At 42.0% G+C, this 17,189-nt stretch overlaps 1 protein-coding gene across 3 annotated transcripts; it reads left to right on the top strand.

The window, feature by feature from the left end:
• Positions 1-8,323: 8,323 nt before the first annotated feature.
• bhlhe41 (basic helix-loop-helix family, member e41) lies at positions 8,324-14,361 on the top strand. 3 transcript variants are annotated; one of them, XM_052152632.1, is made up of 6 exons: positions 8,324-8,521; positions 9,277-9,692; positions 9,800-9,863; positions 9,994-10,101; positions 10,242-10,353; positions 10,543-14,361. In XM_052152632.1, exons 2-6 carry the CDS (start codon positions 9,631-9,633, stop codon positions 11,457-11,459), a joined length of 1,263 nt encoding a protein of 420 aa, XP_052008592.1. In that variant the 5' UTR covers positions 8,324-8,521; positions 9,277-9,630; the 3' UTR covers positions 11,460-14,361. The 3 variants fall into 3 exon arrangements, with proteins under 3 accessions (XP_052008592.1, XP_052008594.1, XP_052008593.1); XM_052152634.1 differs by lacking the exon at positions 9,277-9,692; XM_052152633.1 differs by lacking the exon at positions 8,324-8,521 and having other exon boundaries at positions 9,184-9,692.
• Positions 14,362-17,189: the final 2,828 nt, after the last annotated feature.

The raw sequence follows: 17,189 nt of genomic DNA, 5'->3' as shown, positions 1-17,189 counted from the left end.
ATGTGCCCTGCATGCATATGAGTGGGTTACTTTTAATTTCTTATTAATATAATTTTGCTTTAATTATGCAGACTCATTAACTATGTGCATATGCGCTCCACCTAATTAATGTGTCTCTATTCAAGTATGTATTTTGTGCAACAATTACATTTATTTATTTTATAACATTTTTGTAATACTCTGCAGATCTTGATCAAGAGTTAATCATCTTCTGAAGGCTAGATATTGACGATATTCTGTTTTTTTTTAACCAGACTTTGAGGCTGTAGTGTAGAGGCAGAAGCATAGTTTATTCACACATGTGATCAAACAGAGAGAAGCAGACATAAACAGAAACAGGCTCTGATGAAGGGACAATCCAGTACTCGTAATCAGACACAGGCAAGGGTCGGGGCAGGCAGCAAAGGTTCGGTACTCGTAATCAGACACAGGCAAGGGTCGGGGCAGGCAGCAAAGGTTCACAGAGTTTAGAGTCCAGGCAGAGATCTAAGGTCCAGATAATAACGGGAATCAGGGAACAACGCTTGGTAATGTCCGCTGAGCAAAACAACACTTCGCAAAGTAACAATGAACGGGGCAGTCCAGATATAGGGGAGATAATGATGAACAGGTGACGGTGATGAGGATAATTAGATAGACCAGGCAGGGATGGAGATAGATAATGACCAGAGGGAAAGATGGGAAGTGCAGCTCTAAAACTCTGGAGAGAGGGAGCGGATGAAACCAGAGGGAGGCGTAGCTGAGCGCTCCGTGACAGAGCCCCCCCCTGCGAGCGGCTCCGGAAGCGAGGACCTGACCGACGATGGGGTCTTCCACGGGGTCTTGGTGCGGGTCGATCTGGGTGGTCTCGATGGAAAGTGGAGAGTAACGAGGGGTCTAGAATATCCTGAGACCTAACCAGGAGCGTTCTTCGGGACCGTATCCCTCCCAGTCAATGAGATACTGTAGTACCCCGCCGCGGCGTCTGGAATCCAGGACCATTTGCACCCGGTATGCCTCTGCGCCGCCGACCTCAATGGGAGGAGCCTGCACTGGGGCGATCTCCTCCTGGACCACCTCTCTCCTGGGAGTAGTAGCGGGTCTGAAAAGAGACACATGAAAAGTGGGTGAGATGCAGTAATGAACTGGTAGTGCCAAACGAAAAGAGACTGGAGTGATCTGGCGGAGAATTTTGAATGGCCCGATGAACCGAGGAGAAAGTTTTCTGCAGGGAAGCTTAAGACGGAGATCCCTGGTGGAGAGCCACACCCACTGGCCAGGCCTGTATTGCTGCCGCTGCGCCTTCTCCGATCTGCGTGCTGCTGATAGTGGCGGATAGCGCGCTCTAAGTGGACGTGGGCGGAGTCCCAGGTAGCCTCGCTGCGCCGTAGCCACGCGTCCACTGCGGGGAGATCAGATGGTTCTCCAGCCCATAGGAAGAGCGGGGGTTGAAAGCCTAGAACACATTGAAATGGGGTTAATCCTGTAGCTGGTTTCAACAGAGAATTCTGGGCGTACTCTGCCCAGACCAAGAAGCGACTCCAGTCGTGTTGATTCTGGTGGCAATAGGTGCGCAGAAAACGGATGAGATCCTGGTTGAGCCGCTCCACCTGACCGTTGGCCTGAGGGTGGTAACTCGATGTGAGGCTTACGTTGATGTTTCTTTTGGTGCAGAGCTCTTTCCAGACTCTAGATGTGAACTGGGGACCGCGGTCAGAAACAATGTCATCTGGAAGTCCGAAGAGATGAAACACATGATTCACGAGAGCCTCAGCTGTTTGAAGGATGGAAGGCAATCCAGCCATGGGAATAAAGCAGCATGACTTGGAAAAGCGATCAACTACCGATAGAATGGTAGTGAACCCCTAGGACTGAGGCAGATCAGTGACGAAGTCCACGGCAATGTGGGACCAGGGACGCTGAGGAACGGGCAGAGGTTGTAATAGACCAGCAGGCTTGAGATGAGAGGATTTGACAGTATTGCAAATAACACATTGGTGGATGAGAGTGATGACGTCGGCTTGCAAAGTAGGCCACCAGAAACGGTTGGAGACGAGCTGAGTGGTAGCCGTGATACCAGGATGTCCCGTACTGGGAGTGCAGTGAACCCATTGGAGGACACGATGGCGAAGCTCGAGAGGAACATAGAGGCGATCTGCAGGGCATTCTGGCAGAGCAGCGTGATCTTGCTGTGAAGCAGTTACCTCAGCAATTACATCCCATTGCACGGGTGCCACAATTAGCATGGAGGGAAGAATAGACTCAGGTTTGGATGGTTCATGGGGACTATCAAACAGACGAGAGAGAGCATCAGCCTTCCCGTTCTTAGACCCTGGTCTGTAAGTGATCTTGAAGATAAATCTGGAAAAGAACAGAGACCAGCGAGCTTGACACGCATTCAAACGCTAGGCGGATCTGATGTATTCCAGATTCCTGTGGTCCGTGAGGACAGTGAAAGGCTGACGTGCACCCTCCAACCAGTGCCTCCACTCTTCAAAGGCTGCCTTCATGGCCAGGAGTTCACGATCGCCCACATCATAATTACATTCTGCTGAATTGAGCTTGTGAGAATGAAACGCACAGGGGAACATTTTGGCCGGGTTGCCATGGCGTTGTGAAAGAATCGCACCCACTCCTGTGTTAGAAGCATCCACCTCCACCTTCACCTCCCTCTCTGGATTAGGGTGGTGAAGAATGGGAGCTGTGGTGAATCTCTCTTTCAGTCATTCAAATGCTGAAGTGCACTCGGGAGACCACCTGAACTCCCCCCCCCCGGAGAAGGGATGTGAGGGGAGCCACGATAATGCTGAAATTCCGTATAAATCTGCGGTAAAAGTTGGCAAACCCCAGAAAGCGTAGCAACTCCTTCACAGATGAGGGTTGAGGCCAATTGACCACAGCTTGGACCTTGCTATCATCCATAAAGACCCCTTCGGCGCTGATAATGTAGCCCAGGAAAGAGATTCGGGTCTGATGAAACTCGCATTTCTGAATCTTGGCGTATAGCTGATTGTCAATTAAGTGTTTCAGGACGGCTCGCACATCCCTAACATGCGCTTCTAGAGTCTTAGAATAGATCAAGATGTCATCCATGTAAACTATGACGTTTCGGTTAAGCAGGTCTCGGAATATCTCGTTGACAAAAGCCTGGAACACGGAGGGACTATTGGAAAGTCCGAACGGCTTAACCCGATATTCATAGTGGCCGGTGGTAGTAGAAAATGCTGTCTTCCACTCGTCACACTTGCATATGCGTATCAGGTTATAAGCATTCCGTAGATCCAGCTTGGTGAAGTACCGGGCTGTGCGAAGCATCTCCAAGGCAGCAGGAACTAACGGCAGAGGATATCGATATTTAACGGTCACTTCATTCAGGCCCCGAAAGTCAATGCACGGCCGGAGGCCACCGTCCCTCTTTCTCACGAAAAAGAATCCAGCTGAAGCAGGGGATGTAGAGGTAGTTATGAAGCCCTTGGATAGTTGCTCTTCGATATATGCTTGCATGGACTCAGTCTCAGGCTGAGATAATGGGTAAACTCTCCCGCAAGGTGGTACAGCCCCAGGTAGGAGTTCAATGGCACAGTCGCCCGCTTGATGTGGCGGTAGTTGATCAGCTTCTCTCTCGCTGAATGCCCAGCTTAAATCATGATAAACTGCCGGTACCTTATGAAGATTCGATTCCGTAGATGAAACGAGGCATGCTTCAGGACCTTGGACAGTGGGTGCGCAGTTCCTCTGACAACGGGGAGACCACTGGGAAATCCTCCTCTCTGACCAGGAAATCTGGGGGTTGTGATTCTCCAACCAGGGAAATCCTAGTATTACTGGATGAAGAGGTGAATTAATGGTAAACAGCTGTATAGTTTCGGTGTGCTGAGAGCCGATGTTAAGCGTGAGGGGTTGTGTGATGTACTGCACTCTCCCGGTCCCCAGGGGGCGCCCATCCAACGCTGCAACTGCCATCCGGGGATCACAAGAGACGAGAGGAAGACGATGAGTTTTGGCAAAAGCAAGATCAACAAAACACCCTGCCGCTCCTGAGTCAATTAATGCTTTAGTTTTGACACTCTTTCCATTTGAATATAGCGAAATCTCCAAAATGAGTGAGTTTAGAGATGAAACATGAGGACTCACCGCAATCAAATCTGTGGATGTGGGTCTCCCAGGAGGTCTCACTGGACAGGAAGCTCTCAGATGAACAGGTTGAGCGCAATACATGCACAGATTATGCCGCCTGCTTACTGGGGGATTAACAAAGAAGTTAGTTTTGTACGATGAGCGATGAGCCCGGATGAGATGATCGAGACGAACGTCGAGCTCCATAATCTGGTTCAAAGTCTTTCCATCATCGCGGCAGGCTAGCTCTCCCTGAAGCTCCGAGATGAGACCCTTCCGGTATAAGAGCTTGAGGGGTTCCTCAGCCCAGCCCGTCTGTGCAGCGAGCGTCCGAAAGGCGAGAGTGTAATCGGCCGCTGTGGAGCTTCCCTGGCATAACGAAAGAAGAAGTTCCCCCGGATCCTTTCCACACGCTGGGTGTTCGAACACCTCTCTGAAGTGAGTAACTAACATATCATAAGAGAGAGTAGAGAGCTGACCTCCTGACCACATCGCCGTTGCCCACTCCAGCGCCTTTCCAGTGAGGAGCGAACACACAAAGGAGATACGGCTGTCGTCGGTGGCATGCTCCCGTGACTGGTTAAAATAGATCTCACAATGCATCAGAAAACCTTTACAAGTGATGGGTGATCCAGTGAATTTTTCAGGGAATGACATTTTGGGATTGCTGGAAGAGGTACTCACAACAGGCTGTGAAGGAGCAGGTGCGGCGGGTGCTGGAGCCTGATTAGCGGCCGTGATCGCTGGGGTGAGTGCTCATACAGATTTCACCAGTTCCTCAGTGAGAGTAGTCAATTTAACCAGCTGCTGACGATGTGTAACAAACTCCGATGCTTGCGAAGAAACCTCGTGGGCTAGGCGGAACAAATCTGCTGGATCCTGTGATGGCAACGTGTTCTGTAGTGTAGAGGCAGAGGCGTTTGGATCCATTTGCAGTAGTTTATTCACACATGCGATCAAACATAGAGAAGCAGACATAAACAGAAACAGGCTCTGATAAAGGGACAATCCAGTACTCGTAATCAGACACAGGCAAGGGTCGGGGCAGGCTGCAAAGTTTTGGTACTCGTAATCAGACACAGGCAAGGGTCGGGGCAGGCAGCAAAGGTTCACAAGGTTTACAGTCCAGGCAGAGATCTAAGGTCCAGATAATAATGGGAATCAGGGAACAACGCTTGGTAATGTCCGCTGAGCAAAACAACACTTCGCAAAGTAACAATGAATGGGGCAGTCCAGATATTGGGGAGATAATGATGAACAGGTGACGGTGATGAGGATAATCAGATAGACCAGGCAGGGATGGAGATAGATAATGACCAGAGGGAAAGATGGGAAGTGCAGCTCTAAAACTCTGGAGAGAGGGAGCGGATGAAACCAGAGGGAGGCGTAGCTGAGCGCTCCGTGACAGAGGCCTTGTTTATGTGCTGTTGTATGTCACGTCAAACCTCATATACAGTATAAGCAAAGCGATCTCAATAGACCTCCATTCAAACTAAAACATGGACTAGTAATTTCTCTTGCAATGCACAGAACTTCAGTTTATACGTTTTTATGTAAATTTATTCATGACACGTATGTACTGTAATTTGCAGGGTGATATAACCTTCATATATGTAACAGCTGAAAAAAACGTATGAAGTCAATTAGAATATTCCTTCAAAATATGAATTATTGATTTAAAACAACCATAATAATTACTGTACATTAATAATTGGAAAAGCTGATAAAATTATTTGAAAACACCTTAAGAGTACTGCTCTTTTTTGACCCTAAAGACCCCCTCACCTGCAGCTTACAGTGCATCTGGAAAGCAACCAACATTGTGGATGACCCCACACACCCCTCACACAAAATCTTCACCCTCCTGCCAAGAGGTACCGAAGCATTCGGGCCCTCACGGCCAGACTGTGTAACAGCTTCTTCTCCCAAGCCATCAGACTCCTCAATACTCAGAGACTGGACTGACACACACACACTCACACACACACACACACGTTGTGTTTCCATGTTTTATGGGGACTTTCCATAGACATAATGGTTTTTATACTGTACAAACTTTATATTCTATCCCCTAAACCTAGCCCTACCCCTAAACCTAACCCTCACAGAAAACTTTCTGCGTTTTTACATTTTCAAAAAACATAATTTAGTATGATTTATAAGCTGTTTTCCTCATGGGGACCGACAAAATGTCCCCACAAGGTCAAAAATTTCGGGTTTTACTATCCTTATGGGGACATTTGGTCCCCACAAAGTGATAAATACACGCTCACACACACACACACACACACACACACACACACACACACACACACACACACACACACACACACACACACACACACACACACACACACATTTCCTGAGTTGTACTTTAATTATAGTCACTTTATACCTGGCTGCTAACTATCTAACTGATAGAACACATCTCATAGTATGTTATGTTTACATTTAGCATTTTAGAAACTGTCATCCTTTTGCACTACTGTGTACTGGTCCCTCACTGTGCCCATTGTCCTGTTCCTTTTAGTAATTTATTTTACTGTCCCATACTTTGTGCACACGTTTGCACGTGCACTTTATATAGGTATGTTATTTAGTCTGTGTAGACTCATGTGGTTCTGTGTTTGTCCTTATGTTGTTTTATGTAGCACCATGGTCCTGGAAGAATGTTGTCTCGTTTCACTGTGTACTGTAATAACTGTATATGGTTGAACAACAATAAAAACCACTTTACTTGACTTGACTTATATAGTTAAAGGTGTGGTGAGCAGTAGCGGTTTTAACCACCACGCAATTGTGTGGGGTCCCGCATTTTGGGGGTTCAAAAACTTCTCCTGTTGAGAAGTTCAGCAAAAACCTCTTGAAACATAACATTGTTTTAGCGCTCTCAGAGTAGTTCATGGTAGAGGTCTGCCGGGTTTTTAAGTCGTTTTATTTTGTGTTGGGGTTTGTAATTTCTGAAAAAAATATACAGTCCTTCCAAACTTTGTTGGGCTGTTCACACGCGTTTGTGTGCATCTGCTCTGTTTATCCATTGTTTTCCTTTGTAAACACGCACTGAACGAATGTCCATCTGGATGCTATTTCTTCAGTCTCGTCAGGACCAACATATTTTTTGATACTGTCTCAAGTTAAAAATAACTTCATGCCTCAAAAACGCATCTCGAAACACCTGCGTTCTCTTTCATGCTGGAAGTGCTGCATCTAAATTGTTTTTAGTGCAGGTGTCACAAAGATTTAACTTTCAGGTTGCAAAGAGGTGACTGTTACAATGTATATAACATAATTCCAGATTATTCTGTTTTTTTCCTTCTGCTCTAGTGTGCTGAGGGGCCACCATGCCTTGTATGTTTGTTGTTACTGTTATGAAGGTTGCCTACAATGCTTACATACAAATACAGCCTTTTGCAACATGATGAACAATAATACACTGCAGCATTAGAATATAAGCTCCAGGTGAAAGTAAAGCAAGACTTATATTTCTATTGTATACAGCAAATCCTCAAAGTATTAATAATGATACTGTAACATACTGTATTATAATGAAAAACTGGACAACTGTCAATAATTGTTTGGTTATAATAATAATAAATAACAACTGAATTCCAAAAGGTTAGTGGGTGTAGTAGATTTTGCACACCCTGTTCAAAAAAAAAAAGTGTTTTGTAAAAATATATGTCTTGTATTTTATCATTATATTGTGGAAAAACTGGAAAACATGTATTATCTTTAACTAGATTTTTATTTCATTAAACATGTTGAATGTACTTGGCTACAACGGCTGATAGGATGAATTTAAAATTATAATTTAAAATCAATTTTATGTGATTTTTGAAGCCAACATTTTCTAAATTGTGGCCCTGGGTTGGTCGGTTGCTTGGGGCCTCAGAAATTGTAAACACACCACTGGTGGTGAGTGTTATGCCGAGTTTACACTACAGGATTTTAAGCCCAAATTTCGTTCGCCGACAAAAGCCTGAAATCGTAGGCAAATCGGAGCTCGCTCCCGTGAGCGACGATCGCAATGTATGAACTATCAAGATGTGATTTGAGAGAAGCAGGTCCAGATGTTAAATATCTGGACCTGTCTGCGATTCCAGATCGCGCAATGTGAAATATGTTTTGACTGAATACAACTGCAGCGTTGACCTACAGCCAATGAGAGAGCAAGAAACGGGACACGGAAGTTTCAGTGGGAGGAATCCTGATGTACCTGCAACAGAACACCAACTAGCATAGCTGCGGTATCAAAAAGTATCATTGGACCGAAGAAATGGAGGAAAAATGTGTGGAACATTGGCAGCAGCACCAGTGCCTATATGTGATGTTTCCTCTGAACTGTATCACAACTGGTTAGAGAAAGAGAAGAGTTGGAGAGAATCTGACAATTCTCTTGGACAGTCAGATAAGCAAAGGTTTTACAGTAGGTACTTTTTAATATTGCAACCAAATAAAATATATTATTAAAAACATCATAATCTGAAATGCATAACATGTGATCATGCATTTGTTTTCGTATCTCGTATCACTTCTCACGTGTACTCTGTTGTGAAACGTAATTTGGAGTAGCCTACATGGAGAGTCGTCTGGGATTCGTTTAGTGCAATGCTTTATGTGTTCACACCTGTCGCGGATTCGTCGTGTAATTTGAAAACACTTCGACTTCCATGACAAGACAGACAGTTGTGTAATATGAACGATTCGACGTCTTTGAAAGTCGTGTAGTGTGTAGGAGGCATTCGTGTCTGTGTAAATATAGACTTAATGTGAAAAGTACCATGTATAGGCTGAAGGCTTCTTTTCAAAACCAAAATATAACTTAAGTTATTATTTTCCAGGTGATACCTTATGAAGTTGGTTGAGAGAATGCCAAGGGTGTGCAAAATATAGCAGTTTTGATTTGTTTAACATTTTTTATATAATGTCAACACAGAATTACAATCAATACATAATTACCATACATAGCCTACTTTTTTGTTATTTCATAGTATTGATGGCTTTAATACAATTCAAACATGTAAATAAAAAATATTAATAATAATGAGTAGGTGTGTCCAAACTTTGTTAGTGTACATATAGCCTAGATGGACAACATTTCTCTTTTATTCCTGAGATTTAAAATACAATAATCTTCATTCTTTGGAGAGTTATGCTATGGTTTATCTTTTCATCCAACAGACAATTCAGCACTGAACTGACAAATTTCCCTCCTCCTTGAACTTCTGAGCAAATCTCCCTAATGAAGAGCTCGAGCGCCTATCTAATTCCCCCAGTCTCTCGAGCTGGTGCAGTTAACACGTGAGTCAGTGCGCGGTTCTTACTGGAGGCGCGCGTGCGCTGTAGTTGCCACGCGCAGTGTGAGCGCGCGAGAGTGTTGGGTAAAGTGGCAGCTCGTTCTAGTGCGCGCGCACACACACACATCATCATTCCGAGGTTCTGCGCGATACTGGACACAACGCGCTGCCGCTCCGCTCATACTGGATTAACAAAACACGATTGCATAAGAAGTGCACAAGAAAGTGAAACAAAGTTATGGATGAAAGAATACCGAGAATGCAGAGCAGACAGTTCTTGGATCACGCTGATTTCTTGGGGTAATTGTTTTGTTATTAACGCAACTGATATTTTGTTTATTAAAATTGTGTGAGGTTGGTGGCGAGATGAATGCATTTGCTTAAGAATTAGGCCTTTGTTTTTATAGGGTTGAATATTCGTCTCTCTACATGTGCAAATCGAAAAGAGGGATGAAGAGAGAAGAAGGAAAGGTAAGCAAACTGTGAACCCGTGATGAAAACATTATGTCTGTTAGGTTCAGATAACACGCTTGGTGTCATCAAAGATACTTTTGGAAACTTTTTGGTTTTTGCATTAACAATGGCTACTTCAAATTCACAGGACGCGTACAAGTTACCACACAGACTGATAGAGAAAAAGAGGAGGGACAGAATAAATGAATGTATTGGGCAGCTGAAAGATTTATTACCTGAACATCTCAAACTCACGGTAAACTCAAGGGAATTTTGTTTAGCCTTGTGATAATATGCTGTGTTTGATTTTATCTCAGTCATATAAGCAAATTAATGAAGTATATTACACGTATAAATCTTTAAATCAGATGAGTAAATGTTTGTTATGTCTAACAGACCCTAGGTCACTTGGAAAAAGCAGTGGTTCTTGAATTGACGCTGAAGCATTTGAACGCTTTGACAGCTGTCACAGAGCAACAGCACCAGAAGATCATCGCATTGCAGAATGGTAGCCTGAATTACATAATCACAAGCAACCTACACAATTGCACGATAAATACTTAAATTACTGTCACATTATGAAAATAAGTACATAAACACATGATTATGTATTGTGCAATATTATTCATCCATCCATCTATCTATCTATAATGTATTTTGTATGACAGGACATTTGTTTTTCTTTTGCATATGACAGGGGAACGATCGTTGAAGCCCTCTCTCCAGGCTGACTTAGACGCTTTTCACTCAGGCTTTCAAGCTTGTGCCAAAGAAGTCCTGCAGTATCTGAACAAGGTGGAGAACTGGACGGCGCACGAACAGAGGTGCACGCGGCTCTTCGGCCACTTGCACAAAGTTTCCGCGCAGTTCCAGCCGGGCGCGCGACTCCTGCAGCATTCATCGTCCGACGACGACGCTCAAGAGCGGGACACTCAGAGAGATGCGCAATCCAACTGCGTCCCTGTCATCCAGAGGACTCAGAACCTCGAGCTGAACGAAAACGACACTGACACAGACAGCGGATACGGAGGAGAGGCGGAGAAAGGCGACGGTAAATGCGAGAAAGGATGTGACGCGGCGAAAGGAGTTAAAATCAAGCAGGAGTTCGGAGACGAGCGCGTCGCCAAGAAACCCAAAATGAACTGGTCTACGAATGGCGCGTCTTGCTCAGACTCTGCCAATAACCGGCCGGACGTGGCGCTAATGAACTCGTTAATGGGAATGACAGGTGTTGGTGGACAGCAAACTCCGTTTTGCATGCCATTTTACTTCATAAACCCGTCCGCGGCGGCATCGTACATGCCTTTATTTGACAAAAGTCATTTGGAGAAGCTTGTGTATCCAGCAGCAGCAGCGGCGGCGCTGACCACCCCGTTCCCCTGGCTTTATCCCGGGATTCCCGCGAACGCCTCTGCCGCAGCCTTTGCGTTTCCCGGAGTCTCCCAGGTTAAAATCTCTGGATTTGATGCCGCATCCTCAAAAGACAACGACCCGACGTTTCCCGATGATGAGCTGTCAAACGAGGCAGAGCTGGCTTCTCCTGAATCCGGGGAACAAGGGGCAGAGTGTGATGCTGGTCATCAGCACCAAAGAAACGAAAATGATGGCACATAAAGCTGATAATTTAATCTTTCAGTGCGCATTAGTTTGCTTGTAAAACTGCTTCTATTTATCTGATTCTTAAATTTAATTGTCATTATTGAGTATTTACAATAGTGTTTCTATGGATTTCCAAACAAAGGCTGTTCATTTATTTTTTGTATTTGTTTTCCATTATTAAATTTAGTTGAAAAACACAACAACATTTTTTTCTATTTAGTTTTTAAGGGTAGACTGGGGGGATGTTGTAACCAGTGTTGGGTAGGTTGCTTAAAAATAGTAATCCACTATAAATCACTAATAATTAAATCAAAAATTATAATCAGATTACTTTACTGGTACTTTTTATTGGAAAAGTAATCACATTACTAATAACTTTACTTTTAAGTTACTTTCTTAGACACTCTTGAACTTTGCACTGAAATGAAAATTTTTGGCCGTTACCGATTTTAAACTATAGGCCGATAATGATACCGATATGTTGCCACTTACCTTATTTTGTCATCAGATTTACTTGGGAATACATAAAAAATTTACGAACTTTTCTATCAATAAATAATTTTCAATATACTGTATATAATTTTTGATATCTTAAAAGTCAAGGGCATAGATTTGGCTTGAACTTTGGGGTGGGCGGGTTGCAGTGTGAAGCATTCACATGTTTCCATTTATCATGGTATAAATAATGGGGGGGTTGTACTCACTTGTTTCGATTATTTGGGGGGGTTCGAAGTCAAAGTCTTCTGGTTTCTAAGTGTTTTGGATGAATTACCTCATCATGTAGGCTATGTGTAAGTGTGCATTTGAATTCACAGTTTTTACAAAGGGTAACTAATTAAATATAAATAAACCATCAGTTTTTAATATCTGCGTTTTTATGCTTATAACTGATATGCAGATGGTTATATAATATAATAACTGGGCGATAAATATCGGCAGCTAATACATTGGTGCATCCCTTAAAAACCTTTCAACATTTCTGTTGTTATTAATTGTTACACTCAAGTTATACACTCAGCACCTCACATTTCTCCTTCACAATGACTCGTTACAGGGCCATAAGTCATGTATTCTACATAAATAACATATTAGAAATAAGCATAACCCTATAATGTATTTAAAAGTAATCTGATTCTGATTACAAGAAGTTAAAATGTAATGCATTACATTACAAAAATAATTAGATTACTGTAACTAATTACTTTGTAACTGGTTTACACCCAACACTGGTTGTAACAGCCAGACATTTTAATGAAAATCAAAACTTATTGACCTATAGGTCTTGCCATCCAATGGCATATTGGTTATGACTGAAAATATGTCAAATCTCAGAATTTGATCTGGAATTATTGTGTTGTTGTGGTAGGGTTTTTATTTTTCATGAAATAATGTAGTTTAGTGCAATGTGTATTAGTAATCTTCTTTAAGATATAGAAAGTTGTTTTCAAAAATTTGGAATTATATCACATATTGGACTCTTGGATGTAATATCTGATACTGACCTCATGCAGGCTGGTGTGACTGCTGCAGTATTTGTCAGATAACTTTCTCTTTGCTATAATAAGACTGGAAGCAGTCATAATTTCTCTTTTAATGTTCAGCACTTGAAAGAGTAACTTAAATACCTCAACATTCTTAGAGATGCTCCTCTGCTAGGGATGGTGATAAAACATTTTTAATTGGACAAATCATGTGAGCAACAATCCTCTGATGTAATGTTACAGCACCCCCGTCTTTCACCCCCCAAAGGAATTCATATGAAAAATTAAATTTTAATCTGTTATACAAAGGATATCAACACTCCACATTAGAGTAGAAAGGCTATAGAGTAGAAAGTGATTTCAGGATAACGTTTTGACAACTCTTTGTCCCCTGTCATGTGACTTATTCACATTGCTTGCACCTCTAACAAAAATATAAAAGGTATATTAGCACCTTATGGAACTTTGATATTGAATGTATCTCTGTTCTTTTAGTAGATATAAAAGTTTGTACTGTATATATTCTGATAAAAGTAGTTATTTAATCCAGAATTTAAGTGCACTTTTTCTTGCCTTCTCAGTTTCCTATAACACAATCCTCACTCATCATTTTTTAGTCAAAGCCCTTCGAACTCAAACTATAATGTATGTTTTCTTAAAGAAATCTTAACTGAAAGGAAAATTTTGGATTATGTGTATATATTTATGTATAACATCATGATAAATGATTTTTGAAGCTCACTTTAACCAATATTGGCTTGCTCACATCCTGGGCTTATTTTCAAGATTTACAATGATTCTCCAGTGACAGTTCTTAGTGTCTAGTTGGGGAGACAGCTGTCACCATTTTATTTAAAGGTAAAACTTTTAAGAGATTATATCAGTCATGCTTTGCCTTACTGAAACATTTTCACAATTCATGACCTATGACAAGCTAACCAAACAAGAGTCATGCCGTGTATTGTGCAACTGTTGTAGAGCACTGTAACATGACACATGAATAATGTAAGCAAACTTTTGAACTGGATAAAAATTCAGAAGGCGCATTTGTGTATACATTAAAGACCAATGTCACAACTGATAAGGCAATGGAAGGCTCATAAGTTATACTGAATGTGTTCATGAATGCATAAGAACAGTGTTGTAACCGCTGCCATTTGTTTTTGCATTGTAACACATTTCATAGGCCCTATAATGTCTTTGCCTCGACTGTCATTTAGCCTATACAGTGGCATTTGGATGTACATAGTTTGTGAATATGCTGTATGTTTAATGTTCATGTTGTAGAGGAAATCTATGGATTTTTTTAAAGGAGAAACTGAGTAACTGCTGCACATGTCCTTAATGCTTTACACATTTGCTGTTTGAATTTATGCAGCTCAGTTGTCAAATAAAAATAAGCTCATATGAACAGAATGTTATTATTCCCCCTCATTCATTTTAAGCACTGAGATTTACATTATATTTATACAGTACACTGTCATTGTGTTCATAGCACACAGTATAACTTTTGTACAGACAGCTGACAGAATAATCCTTCAGTTCTCTTCTGACTTCATTACAGGTCAAAGTACACACGTGACACACTCAGTCTTTCAAGACATCCATTACTGTGTCACTTTCAACGTGAACCTCCCAACCTACTGATCTCAGTTATACATAAACTGGTGTTTTACACCAGTAGCCTAACCTTCACTATTTAACAAGGAAACAAGAAAAATCAATGTAATCACATAATAGTGTGAAACTGTCTCTATGGAACACCAGAATACCTGAGAGGACCCATTTGGATCAAATATATAAAATCATCCTGTGATAAACTAATTGTTTACTGTCACTGATATACATAGCATATGGGTCAACAACCACATAATTGGTCAGACCAAGAGCCTGTTATACTTTTCATAATGGACATTATAGTCCATTACATTGGTGTTTTGTGGATTTTATAGTTGTAGGGAAACAAACAGCTTGAAAATCTGCTGACATGAGATTCACAGAGTTGGAACGTAAAAGCAACCAATCTTAACAAATCACGTGATTTGAGACTGAAATGTATTCACTGTACACAATTATCACAAACCTCAAATCATTTCAGTCCCTATGGCATCATTATAGCTTGTGGGAAATACAGAAAAATGGTAAGACAATGGACCTTTTTCACGGACTGTGATGACGCGTTTCCGCCAGATTTAGCAACGTAAATCTAGCAAAATGTTTTATAATGGCATTTTTTTTTTATATTTAGTGCAAGTTTATAACATCATTCTTTTGTTATATTACACTGGAATATTAAATGTGGTATTTTCTGTCATATGACAGTCGTAATTCACCACTCATTGAAAAATGAATAGTGGATTTTTTCATTTGCTGTTTGAGCAAATGTGATCTCCCATTTAGCGCTGAAGTTTACCCTGCAAACCTGTACTTCCGCATTTTAAAACCCGGATGGTGAAAAGGTATATAGCAAGGAATCATCCACTAAATACTTATGTAAACATATCATTTAAGATCGTCAGGACCTTAATCTTAAAGCTTTAGCTACAATAGGCCTGAAAATCCTATATGGAGTGTATTCCAGTGATTGTATTGAATAAAAAGTGTTCCTTTGCAACAACTCACAGTTACCTCAAACAAACAAGACATCCATACACTCGAGATTGATATCCCACATTCTCACAGTATCAGTAAAATCAGGTTATGTTTGGAAGTCTGCTCTCTGATCAGCTTCCAGAATGCAACGAGAAAGGGTTATTAATGAGATAACACTGCCCTCTAGTGGCAAAAAGATGAAGTCACAATTTTTTCACTTGTATGGGTGTAACTGTCCCTGCGTCTCAATATGCACACTATCCGTGCTAAATAGTATGTGATATGATAATTAGTGTGTATCAAATAGAGACTATTTAGCAGAGACGGGCTACTTCTATTAAAGTGAATCGCAAGATGGGACCTGCATCTCAAGTCAAGTCAAGTGGTTTTTATTGTCGTTTCAACCATATACAGTTAGTACAGTACACAGCAAAACGAGACAACGTTTCTCCAGGACCATGGTGCTACATAAAAACAACAAAGGACCAACATAGGACCACATGAGACTACACAACGAAATAAAATACCTATATAAACTACCTATATATATACCTATATAAAGTGCACGTGCAAACATGTGCAAAAAGTACAGGACAGTACAACAAATTACTGACAATGAACAGGACAATAGACAGTGCAGCGCCGACCAGTACTCAGTAGTGCAAAAAGATGACAGTTTCTAAAAATGTAAACATAACATACTATGAGATAATGTTCTATGCACATAGCAGTTATTGAGGTAGCAGACAGTTATAAAGTGACAGTTATTAAAATGCAACTCAGGACACGTGTGTGTCAAACCAGTCTCTGAGTATTGAGGAGTCTGATGGCTTGGGGGAAGAAGCTGTTACACAGTCTGGCCGTGAGGGCCCGAATGCTTCGGTACCTCTTGCCAGACGGGAGGAGGGTAAAGATTGCCGCTGACTATCACACCTGGGGTCGCGAGTTCGAATCCAGGGTGTGCTGAGTGACTCCAATCAGGTCTCCTAAGCAACCAGCTGGACCTGTTGATAGGGAGGGTAGGGTTACATGGGGTAACCTTCTCATTGTCACTATAATGTGGTTCTCGCTCTCGGTGCAGCGCGTGGTGAGTTGTGCATGGGTGCCGTGGAGAATAGCGTGAAGCCTCCACACGCGCTACGTCTCCGTGGTAACACACTCAACAAGCCACATGATAAGATGTGTAGATTGACAGTCTCAGAAGCAGAGGCAACTGAGATTTGTCATCCAGCCACCCGGACTCAGAGCACACTGGGTATTGGTTATTCCAAATTGGGGAAAAAAGGGGAGAAAAAAAATGTATGCGAGAAATTGGAACGGTCAATGGAGCGGAAAAGGAAGTCCAAACTTACAAGTAAATGAGCCAATCACCTTTTGAATACAGACATCACCTGTCAGTCAACTCACTTGTTTACATTGAAAAATACAGCTGTTCGGGTTGTAGTCCAAAAACCCGGAAGACAATTCACCATGGGTGTCCTCTGGATTTTCATTTGCATTTTTATAATGGGATGTTTAAACTTACGAGTAAAATTATAATAAAATAATAATAATAAACCCATGGCGATTTAGCCTTCCGGGGTTGCCAGTGAGTGGAATAAATTGCCTTATCCACAAATGGTGATTAGTGTTGTAATACGCTAGTTGACATGTTTACCATAGTAGAGGTTTA

Source organism: Xyrauchen texanus, chromosome 21 (assembly GCF_025860055.1).
Source record: "Xyrauchen texanus isolate HMW12.3.18 chromosome 21, RBS_HiC_50CHRs, whole genome shotgun sequence".
Lineage (NCBI taxonomy): Eukaryota > Metazoa > Chordata > Actinopteri > Cypriniformes > Catostomidae > Xyrauchen > Xyrauchen texanus.
The sequence above is the reverse complement of the archived record's forward strand: the minus strand, read 5'-3'. Positions and strand labels throughout refer to the sequence as shown.